Below are 12,301 nucleotides of genomic sequence, written 5' to 3' on the forward strand. Positions count from 1 at the left end.
AAGCAAAAGGTCCTAGTCACAAAACAATACAAATACGTATGTGCATGAACGATTTAAAGACTAATAGGAAGAGGCCTGAGAGAACATGTTCATTGCTAAGAGGTACACTCCTGAAATAGGAAGTGTAAGTTGGAAATATGAAAGGGATCTGTACCGTGTTCTTTATACTACTATACTACATCCAACTTTCCTACTAAGCGCATATTTGTGCACAGCTATTTTTCTTGTACTGAGGAATGAGCCAAGCTTTGTGCACATGAGTAGTCAAGCAGATTTACAAATCAGCCCCTTTTCTTTTTGAGGTGTGTGCATGTTTGTCTACATGCACATGAGTGCATACCTTTGTATACATCTGTACACATATATGAGGTGGCCAAAGCAGAACCTTCTATTGCGCTCCACCTTATTGCCTTGAGGCAAGGTCTCTCACTGAACCAGAAACTGACTCTTTGGGTTAGGCTGGTTGTCCTGTGAGCTCTCAGTATCTTCCTGTAACCAATCCCCACTTTTAGAGTTATAAGCACATGCAGCCATGCCCTTATATGGGTGCTGAAGACTTGAACTCAGACCCTCATTCTTGCAGAGCAGAGTTCTTACCCACTGAGCCATTTCTCTAGGACTCTCTTTTACTTTTTATTTTGAGACAAAGTCTTTCTAAGTTTTCCAGGCAATCCTTACAATTCTATTGTCTCCACTTCCTAGGTAACTGTGATTATACGTAAGCATTGGCTGCTCTTCCAAAGGATTCAGGGTCAATTTCCAGCACCCACATGACAGTTTACAAATGTCTTAGTTACTTTTCTATTGAGGTGACCAAGGCAGCTTGTAAAAAAGAAAAGCATTTGATTTGGGGTTCATGGTTCCAGAGGATTGGAGTCCATGACTACCACGGTGCTGGAGCAGCAGCTGAGCTCACATCTCCATCCAAGCAAGGCAGAGAACACTAACTGGGAATGGTATCTCCCAGTGACATACTTCCTTCATCAAAGTCACAACTCCTAATCCTTCTCAAACAGTTCAACCAACTGAGGACCAAGTATTCAAACATATGAACCTATAGGGGTCATTCTTATTCAAATCATCACAACCTAGTTTCAGAGGGCAACAATAGAAAAGCTAAAGCAGCCATCAGGCTGCCCTAGAAATTGGACCTCTCTTGCCCCTGACTTCCCTGGAACCAAAGGATTCTATACTCCCTGACTACCCTAAGTATTCAAAAGATGACGTAATCTGGGTTAGAAATTTGCCCATGTCCCAGTGTTATGAGGGGTGGTTAAGAACAGCAGATTACAAACTCATTGTGCCAGTAGAGATGGGACCGCACATACTTCAGAAGATCCACTGCTCTTACCACACATGCATTCGGAGAATGCAGGATTTGATATGACATCATAATATCAGAATTAGAGATGCCAATGCTAAATAAACGCAAAGATAGCTGAGATTGGTAAGAGCTGTAAAGCCTGCCGGTGGGACACAAGGCCTAGTGTCTACTGAGAGACAGACTTCACAGAGGTAAAAACCAGAACAATTTAGATATAAATATTTACTGATGTCTATAGATAACCTTTTCAGGTTGGACTGAAGCTTTCCCCACTAAGCATAAAACTACATCCATGGTGACAAAGAAGCTCTTAGAGGACATACTACCAAGGTGTGGGTTTCCCCAGATGATAGGGTCAGGCAGTGGACAGCTTTTATGTCCCAGGCAGGTCAGGGGCTAGCCAATATTGGAAACTTTATTGTACATGTAGACCCCAGAGTTCAGGACAGGCAGAGAGTATGAGCAAAACCGTAAAAGAGACCATAACTAAACTGATCTAAGAGACTCATAATGACTGAGTAACTCTCCTTCCCTTTGCTCTCTACTGGATATGAAACTCCCCTTTCCAGATGAAATCATGTTTGAGATACCCCGGCCCCCTCTTGTTCTTAACATACAGGGGTAATCTCTGAGTTCCAGAATCACCAATTGCTAGATGATCTTAAAGGTGTCCAGTGGTCTCATAAACATGTTTGGCCTAAACTTCATATTCTCTATAAAACAGGTCTTCTTCCCCTTGCCCTAAAGCTCACAGGAGTGCAGCATGAAATCATAGACCCGTTTACAGTTGAAGATGATCCTGAGGAAAATTCAGCCTCAGAACTCCCTCCTGTCTCCAACTGATGAGGCCCCTACCCAAGCCCCAGGGACACCATGAGGACTGAGTGATGACAACCCCGACCCCCTTATAAAATATAATAACTTCAGGAAGCCCTATGGTTGGGTCTTCAGAGGAAGCGGGAATGAAAGACTAAATCTTTTGGGTTCAGTCTTCATCTTAGATAACCTGACCTAAGGCTAAATCAAGTTAATTAGCAGCACCAGTTTCCAGGGTACCCCCCAACAAGACCTACATCTAGCACCAGTGTCCAGGTTATTTCCCAACAAGTCTGCATCTCCAGGTAATAAGCCTGTCCCTGACACTTCACTTCCTAACAACCACCAGTCAGGAGGAAAACAGTTAAGTTTATGGTTTGGCTCTCAGCACCAGTCAATTAATTATGTTAAAGGCCATAATGCCCCACACCCCAGTCAGATGTGTGCCAGCTGGATACCTTCTTGCCTCTACAAATGCATGCCTGAAACTGGCCTGGGGGGGGAGGAGATCCCATTCTCCTGAGTCAGAGACTGTGGTGTGGCCCAAGCTCCAGCTTGAATAAAGAGACCCTAATACGACTACATTGAATTCAGCTCCATGGTAGTTTTTTGGGGGTTCACAAATGTTTGCTGGCAAAACAATAAGAGTGCATATGGTCAGACTATACCCATCTTTAATGCTATCCCAAGCTATAACACAGTCCTTCCCAAACCCCTAGACAGACTTCTATTTTCTATTATTTCCACCAGCCATCCAAGTAAATCACTCTAAATGAATAACTGTAATTCCAGCACTTGGGAGGCAGAGTCAAGTGTTTGAGGCCAGAGTGAGTACCAGGACAGACAGGGTTATAGAGAGAAACACTGCCTGGGGATGGGGGGGAGGGGGGACGACAACCACACAGGACTAAACACACAGAAAAAATTCCATTTAACAATAGTTTTATCTGGGCCAATTAGAAAACCTGAAAGTAGCAGGTTAATAAATTTAATAAAATTCTAAAAGGATAGTTACCTCTGTGACAAAATTTGAAAATTTGATGAAATCTTGAAAGAATAAATGTTAGCAGTATGCCCTTTAGTGCAAGCAAGTCAGGACTGGCTATTTAAATAAAGACCATTACATTTCCAGCCCAGTGAAATTCATGCTGTTCAAGTAGAAAGGTCAGACTTCCCTTCTCACCTTTCCAAAAGCAGATGCTCCAGCACAGATGTGTGTGTAACTGAACTGCTTCTGAGTTTCCAAAATCAATGGTGTGAGTTCCTCTGAGAAGTAAACACATTTTGTGAAACACATTTCATGCCATCTTCATAATCATATATTCGAGCAGAACAGACACCACATTTTCCCACTGGAACACCTCACCTGGAAGAAGGCCTTTGTACGCATCATGCTGAGCCACCAGAACCTTTGCCACGCCTGCTACTTTACAGAGATCCTGTACCACCTGTGATAAAGAGAAGGGTTTCTAAGTATCGACCTAAGAGACACAATGAACCAACAGTTATGTTTTAACCAAGCATAAAATCTTAATGGCCAAGTATGAAAATTTATTTTTGTTTGATTTTAAATGGTACAGAAGTATAAATAAGAATGCCCCCCATTGGCTCATATACTTGTAAGCTAAGTTCCCAGCTGACCAGATGACAAACCCTGTGAAAGGATTAGGAGGTGTGTTCTTGCTGAGAAGGTGTGTCCCTAGGAGGAGGTGGAGGAGTAAGGGGGAATAGGGTTGAGGTTTCAGAAGCCCACACAAGGCCCAGCCCTCTCCCTCTCCTTCCCTCTTCAATCAAATTAAGAAATGTCCTGCAGACTTGTTTATAGCTACTCTTATAGAGGCATTTTCTCTTCTCTGATGATGTGTCAAGTCGACTTAAAACTATCTAGCACAGCCAATAAAAATAATTTAAAAAACAAAAAACATTGTTGCTTTTTTTGTCTTATTTTGGTATTCTTTCTCCCCAGAAGGGTCTTGCTACCAGCCTTACCTGGCCTAGTATTTATTACATAGCTCAAGCTGGCCTTGATCTTGCAACGATCTTCTACCCTCAGTCTCCAGAACACTATGATTACAAACATTCTACCATACTAGTTTTTTTTTAAATTATTCTTTCAAAATAAAGTTTAAAAAATAGTTATGTGTATGGAGAGGGCATATATGCACAGAGTACAGGGGCCTAAGGAAGTCAGAGGTGCTGGGTGCCCTGGATTAGCTCACAGGTAGACGTAGGCTGTCAGCATGGGTGCTGAGCATCACGCCTGGTCCTCAGCAAGAACATCTGTACGCTTCAACACCGAGCTATCTCCCCAGCCCTTTCTAAAAGAAATTCTCAAAGAAAATTACAAGTCAACTGATTTTTCTATGAACTGACCTATTCACACTATAGAAATTCTACCTTAACAAAACAAAAGAACTGGGTGGAAGGGAAAACTTAGCAGTTAAGAGCACTTGCTATTCTCAGAGGTGACCCAGGTACAGGTCCTAGCATCTACATGGCAGCTCAGAACTATCTGTAACTCCAGTTCCAAGGGTTCTGATAGCTTCTTCTGGCCTCCAGGGCACTGCATGCTTGATTCTTACATGAGCACGCAAGCAAAACTCATTTATATAAAATAAAAATAAATAAAATTCCTTTTAATACTAATTGATAAACCAAAATCAACAGCTTTTATTCAAATTTAGTTGAAAACTATGCTTTTTTATTGATACTAATTTTAAGTGCATTATTTTAGGAGGAGAAAAGAAAAAACTGGATGTGGTACCCAATACATGGGAGGATGAGGTAGGAGGATCACAGGTTCTAAACCAGTGTGGGGTAGAATGACATCCACTCTCATAAATCCAAAGGGAAAAAAGAAGGGAGAAGAGGAAGGAAGGACTAAAATGAGATTCTATCTATCTATCTATCTATCTATCTATCTATCTATCTATCTATCTATCTATCTAATAACCAAGCCAATAAAACACATTAGACTTGGGACCTGTTGAGAGTGAAGGCAAAACTTCTCTAATGTTGACTGCACTTCATTTGAATGAAGAATGTAGAGTAAGATTAATAACTCCAAGAAATAGCGATAAATCTTCAATTACAGCCCATGGTCAACATGGAGTTTACTGCCTACACACATATACTTATCTACAATGAACAAAAGTATTTTCTTGTTTAACTTCTCATTTTTTCCTGTTTAGAATCAAGAATGGATTCTGAGAAACCTTTGACTACTCTGATTTTCTGTACAAAAGGCAATTAGCATTCTTCCTTTAAAGTAACTTCAGTATGAGTGGTTTCTGCTTATCAGTCTCATCAGCCACTACTGTCTTCCATTTGCTAATTCACTGATGAATGGGCACAAGAAGCTGTGCCTCCTAACCTCTTCCAAGGACTAAAAGGCTCCACCCACAGTGTTCCCTGAAAGGAAGACACAAGAGGACTGTGCTGGCCGAGTGCTGAACAGCACACCACACTGTCTTACACACACATGTACCGGCACTTAGCATCTCTGGTTTCAAGAAAGTTCCCAGTTAAGAAACCCACTTAATTCCAAAGTTGCTACACATCAGCTTGGATATAAAGAGGAACAGATTTTCCTACTAGAATTATTTTTTTACTGTCAAATTTCCAGTACTACATAGAATAATCACTTTCAGTTTATTAAAGCTGAAGAAAACAATACAAAACTAAAATCTGTCTACATTATTAGCAGATACCTTTTTTTTTCTCCATCTTTGTTAAATTGGGTATTTCTTATTTACATTACAATTGTTATTCCCTTTCCTGGTTTCCGGGCCAACATCCCCTTAACCCCTCCCCCTCCCCTTTTATATGGGTGTTCCCATCCCCATCCTCCCCCCATTACCACCCTCCCCCCCAACAATCTAGTTCACTGGGGGTTCAGTCTTAGCAGGACCAAGGGCTTCCCCTTCCACTGGTGCTCTTACTAGGATATTCATTGCTACCTATGAGGATGGAGCCCAGGGTCAGTCCATGTATAGTCTCTGGGTAGTGGCTTAGTCCCTGGAAGCTCTGGTTGGTTGGTATTGTTGTTCATATGGGGTCTCAAGCCCCTTCAAGCTCTTCCAGTCCTTTCTATGATTCCTTCAACGGGGGTCCCGTTCTCAGTTCCGTAGTTTGCTGTTGGCATTCGTCTATGTATTTGCTGTATTCTGGCTGTGTCTCTCAGGAGAGATCTACATCCGCTTCCTGTCAGCCTGCACTTCTTTGCTTCATCCATCTTATCTAGTTTGGTGGCTGTATATGTATGGGCCACATGTGGGGCAGGCTCTGAATGGGCGTTCCTTCAGAGCAGACACCTTTCTTTTTTTCTTTTTCTTTTCTTTTTTTTTTTCCGGAGCTGGGGACCGAACCCAGGGCCTTGCGGTTGCTAGGCAAGCGCTCTACCACTGAGCTAAATCCCCAACCCCAGCAGACACCTTTCTTAAAAATAAGAACAGGACATACACAGGACTACAACTGATTAAATATTGAGTACTTTAAAGAGATTTAAAGTAGTTAAAATCACAGCAAAACAAATAAATCTAACATCTGTTTTTATATTTGAAAACTGAGCAGACCAAAAAAATTGGCTTAACTCTATTATTAGACATTGTGGTAAACAGTAACTGTATAAGATTCAATAATCAGCTGGGTGGTGTTGGTGCACACCTATAATCCCAGCACTTGAGGGGCAGAGGCAGGCAGATCTCTGAGTTTGAAGCTTGGTCTACAGAATACGTTCCAAGGCACACAGACAGCCACGGCTACACAGAGAATCCTGTCTTGAAAAAAAAAAAAAAAAAAAAAAAACAAAGGAAAAAGGTTTGGGGTTGGGGATTTAGCTCAGTGGTAGAGCGCTTGCCCAGCAAGTGCAAGGCCCTGGGTTCAGTCCCCAGCTCCGAGAAAAAAAAAAAAAAAAAAAAAGAAAAAAGGTTCAATAACCATCAAGAGGAATGAGATAAAGAAGCCTACATAACCCCGAACCTGCTGAACAGAGTCCTGTAAATACCCATTTCATGCAAGGAATCAGAAGTGACACTATCATTCTAAACCTGCATTACTATGTGCTCTACACCAACAATTTAATAAAATATATAACCTGCTAAAAAAAAGAAACATTCTCTCTCTACACTTACTCCTTCATGAGGGCCAACCTCCCATCACACACTCAGCAATTCTGACACAGTGGAGAGGAACCGGTAACTACAGCTCTGTAGTCTTAATAGGTTCCTGTCTGCACAGCAGAATAAAGTTTCCCAAGAGTTAGTTTCCGAAGTTGTTACTTAACAACCACAAAAAAACCAACATTTACCACCAGCGGAAATTTGAGAAGATTGAGACATAGATTTGAATTCTTCTACCAATTAAATGTTAGCACATCTGATACTTTGTCCAGATTGACCACTTTCTGGAATCAGAAGCAATTAATATCATCAGTACATAAGGGATCTGCTATTAGCCTCGAAGGGGACTCAGATACCATTCTACTTGGTATCTGATGACACAGGATAGTGCCAGCAGAACTAAATCAAGCATTCCACCTCATTTTGAAAGATAAAACGCTTCACGAGAAAACCTTTTAGTTCTTTTTTCATATACAATAATATCTGTGACACTGGCCATTTACTGAGGACTAGAGCGCAGTTTGGGTTATGGTCCTAGGCATAGTTCTGTTGCCATCTTTCACTGGCTCTTGATGGAGACTATATTTGCTATGGCTGACCTTAAAAAGCTCTCACCTTGTCACATTTTGTTCCAGCTACTAAGCAGGACACTTCACCTCCAAGACGTCCAGCTGCAGTGATAGTGTTTAGAGTAATGGGTGCTAGAGAATCATTCGCATGCTCAGCTATTACCAAGGTGCTCTGAAAACGGAGCAACGAGGCCTAAAAGAAAAGGAAAGAAACATTAATTTAGTCTTTCAAGATAACTGCTATGCATGTGGACTTTAAAGAAAACATTTTGATATGCAGTGCTCAGTTTTTTAAGTGTAGTAATAAAATATTTCCTTGATGGCATAAATTAAGTGTTACCTAACAAAAATCAAGAAGCCTTATGTCAACTTGACACAAACAGAGTTATCTGCAAGGAGAGAACCTGAATTGAGAAGATAACCCCATAAGATATGGCTGTAAGGCATTTTCTTAATTAGTGATTGATGGGGGAGGGCCTAGATCTTTTTGAGTGGTTCTATCCCTGGGCTGGTGGTCCAGGCTGAGCAAGTCAGTAAGCAGCACCCCTCTACCACCTTCTGCCTCCAGGTTCTTTACCTGCTTGAGTTCCTGTCTTGATCTCCTTCAATGATGAAAACCAATATGGGAGTGTAAGCCAAATAAACCCTTTCCTTCCCAACTTGCTTTTTGGTCATGGTGTTTCACTGTAGCAATAGAAACCCTAAGACAGCTTCTTTCTGTCTTCCTTTTTTCCCTCCTTCATTTTTTAGTTTTTCTTAACACTAAAAAAAAAAAGTATATCAAAACAATTTTCCCACTATATACAATAAATATCTGACACAGACCTCAATTTAAAATCTTTAAACATAATCTATTAACTGTCAAGCTAGGAATTGGACAAATTCTATCACTAATTACATTCAGTTACACACCAGATTTGTACTAGGAATATTAAAACATTAGTATATTCAGAAATAATAAGTTTAAATCAGTTACTAAAGTTGATTCCCATTAATCTGGGGAAAAATCATTCAATATCAAAGTAGCTAAAAGCAGAATCCTATTGTTAAAAGATGACACAAAAGGTTGGAGATGGTCACTTGGTGAAGGTGCCTGCCCTATGCCTCAAGTCCCAAGTTCTACCCCAGACACATACGGTGAAAAGAGAGCAGTGATTCCACAAGTTGTCTTCTGACCTCCATGTGTGCACTGTGGCATGTGCACCTTCCACTGAAGGATGTAATTTTAAAAAGTTATAAAGACACCAAGGAGCAATTTTGCTGCTGTTTCAACTGTTTGAATATGCTTTAGAATTAAAAGGGAGTGAGCCAAACTTGTATCTACCTAGCACAGAATATCAAACCACCACCAAAACACAGTTCGTTGTCGCCCAGAATATTTAAAAAAAAAAAAAACTAACAAGAATAGTCTCCATGCTCAAAGATTTCATGGAAAATAAGACTTCTTTGTGTATAGCCAATTGTAAAACAGTCTTTCAAATGAAGAGAAGCAAATGGTGAGAGGGTAGATCATGAAGTACATTCAGTAGAGGAAAGGGAGTAAGCTTAGGAGTCAACATGAAAAGATGAGAAATGGCAGCAGAGATGTGAAAGAAGAAGAAAAGACTGGATCTGGTCTTGTAGGACTGCATGAGAAATGAAGAAAAAGGAAGTTAGACCAAATAGCACAGGTGTGTGCCTTCACTTAACAAAACTGTTCACTTCTACAACAGGAGTGAAAAGAAAGCTGCACAAAGCTAAGTCAAATTTAGAAACTCACAAGGGAAGGGATGAATGAAGGGGAGTAGGTCTGCCCCCCACCCTTGAGACCACCCACCCAAAAGAAAGACAAGTCCAGTTTATGTGCCCATATACTCACTGGAGCATGGCCAAACTCCTGGTGGCAAGCCCCTTAAAGAAAACTAAGTTTGTGGGCTGGGGATTTAGCTCAGTGGTAGAGCGCTTACCTAGGAAGCGCAAGGCCCTGGGTTCGGTCCCCAGCTCCGAAAAAAAAGAAAAAAAAAAAAAAGAAAACTAAGTTCTTCCCTACCTCCACCCGCATCAGAAGTCATCAATTTTAGAGAGCTAAACGTCAGCATCCTTATCAGTTTTAAAGAGTTCTCTTTGATGGTTTTCTGTAGAGGGTATTTTAGGGAGAGACGGTATTCACAGAAGCCTTCTATGTCCCTCTTTCTCAACTGCAATTCTGTAGTCATCAATACCATGGCAAAAGTATTGGCCCCCCTCCCCCTTTACAGTCAGCAGGGTGATGGACCATGGACTTACACACGGTTTCTGGCTACAGTGCAGACCACAGACCACATGGTCCTTGGGGTCAGTAGATGCCACTGACCTCAGCATGGTCTCCTGTGGCAGTGTAAAGCACGGATGTCAACTCGGTCCTATTCCATTGAACACCAATTGGTGGCAGCACAGGCCAAGGACATCAATGTGGCTTCAGGTGGCAGTATAGGAATCATCATGGCCCTTGACAGGCATCATGGTGCACACCTTTAATCCCAGCACTCAGGAAGCAGAGGAACTCTTAGTTTGAGGCCAGCCTGGACTACAGAATGAGTTCCAAGACAGCTGAGATTGTTACACAGAACAAACATATCAAAAAACTGTCCACATGAACCTCCAACTTTAAAGCAGTTTAGGGCAGAGGAAAATGGATACTACAGTGGCCTCCATAGAGGTCTTTTGGGGAGGTCCAATCCAGAAAACAAACCATTCTTTAGCTTAGATATCCTGTTATTGTTCAGAGCCAGGCCAATCATGTAGCTAGCTGGGCAGCATGCTTCAGGGCTGAGCTGGAGTGCAAGCTCACATCAGGTTGCTGCACATCACCCTGTCAGCTCTAGTCACTCCCGCCCATCCACTGCAACCTTCTCACACGGCTGTTATCATGTCTCTAGTTCTGCCTCTCCAGCACTCATTCATCACTCCATTCCTGTCTTTCCCATCTCTCCATCAAATATTCATTTGTTGTAGTGGCACTAGAAACTGCAGTGTGTCACATAGCCTTTTTCTTTCTTTTTTTTTTTTCTTTTTTTGCCCAGACAGCTTTGCATACATATATTCATTGCAAGGAGTTGTTGGTCTGGTTCAAGGTTTTTTTTTGTTTCTGAAGCATCATTAATATTGGACCATTGCTGTGACTCCTCTCAGATATCCTGCTGCTGCCCAGAGTCAGGGTGATTTTGCAACTAAGTAGGGCTCTCTGGGACAGGTTCTGTGTGAGGTCCTGGCTGCTGCACACCTTCCTGTCCTCAACGTCTGCCATCCCAGGCTTTGCCAGGTTCAACCTTTGTGTCTGTAGCCTGTGAGCAGCACTGCTGCCCTGTGCCTTCTATCTCCCAGCAGAGCAAACAGCACAGGCCACAGCTACAGCGGCTCCATAAAGGAAGCCAGCCTGTAGGCCTAGAGCCAGCCTCATTCAGCAATGACTTGTTTCTATGGGAGCTCCAAAGGGATGCATATCTCCTTGTCCTGGGTGCCAACAGCCCCACTGCTCATCAAGAATGACTTGTGTTTATAACCTGCTGGCTAAGACAGAAGAGCACAGGGTATAGATTCATTACTCTTCTGGCTCTGTTCAGCCATCTTTCCTTGTGATTTTGTGTGTCCACATGTAAAAGCATCTAACTATAAGCCTCCTCAGTCTTTTTTATTTGGTTGTTTGGAAGCTATTGCTGACCCTTGCAGACTCCTTTTTTGCTCCTAGGAACCTCTATGTGTCTCTCAGACTCCAAGCTCTACAGCAGGTACTGGTAGCCACAGTCATCTCTCTCTTTCCCCTTATACAATTTCAAATAATCAATTAATGTGACAGATATTTTATTCCTACTTCAGTCTCAGAAACACCAGATTAAAAATAAAAACATGTTAACATACAGGACATGAACAGAATCAAAACAATGGTAAGGTGATTGATTCCAGACAAAAGTAAAAAAAAAAACGAACATTTTAATTTTAGATAGATTTATATGTATGAATGTTCAGCCTGCATGTGTCTATCTATATGCACCCTCTGGAACCCATAGAGCTCAAAGGGATCTATCAGATCCCCAAAACTGGAATTATGGATGGTTATGAGCCACCATGTGGGTGCTGGGACTCCAGTGCTCTTAACCACTGAGGCATCTCTCCATCACATAAAAAAAGTATTTTGTGTGTACATGTGCACACACACATATACTGAGCATGTGGAAGTCAGTGTATAACCTAAGGGGGTGAGTTCTCTTCACCATGCAGATTCCAGGGACCCATCAAATTACAACTGTCAGGCTTGATGGCAAGCACCTCCACCCACTAAGCCATCTCAATGACCTACAGTATTAATCTAAGAAAAATCTTAGCTGGGTAGTACAGACCTGGAATCTCAGTTCCTAATAAGTCTAAAATAGAAAGAACACAAATTCAAGGCCAGCCTTAGCTACAAAGTTATCAATCTGAATCAAAATAAAAAGTAAAAAGAGTTTGGGTATAAA

General features: G+C 41.7%; 1 protein-coding gene across 2 annotated transcripts in view; it reads right to left on the bottom strand.

The window, feature by feature from the left end:
* Nucleotides 1-12,301, bottom strand: part of Etfa (electron transfer flavoprotein subunit alpha) — a 56,798-nt gene that overhangs the window by 39,246 nt on the left and 5,251 nt on the right. For both annotated transcript variants that reach the window (XR_015626424.1, NM_001009668.1), the window contains 3 exon segments: nucleotides 7,876-8,022; nucleotides 3,507-3,588; nucleotides 3,324-3,406 (listed from right to left, as the gene is read on the bottom strand). Coding sequence is in view for 1 of the 2 variants with exons in the window: in NM_001009668.1 (NP_001009668.1) it covers nucleotides 3,324-3,406; nucleotides 3,507-3,588; nucleotides 7,876-8,022 (312 nt within the window). In the remaining variant the exon portion in view is untranslated.

This window comes from Rattus norvegicus, chromosome 8 (assembly GCF_021556685.1).
Source record: "Rattus norvegicus strain SHRSP/BbbUtx chromosome 8, alternate assembly SHRSP_T2T, whole genome shotgun sequence".
NCBI classification, from domain to species: domain Eukaryota; kingdom Metazoa; phylum Chordata; class Mammalia; order Rodentia; family Muridae; genus Rattus; species Rattus norvegicus.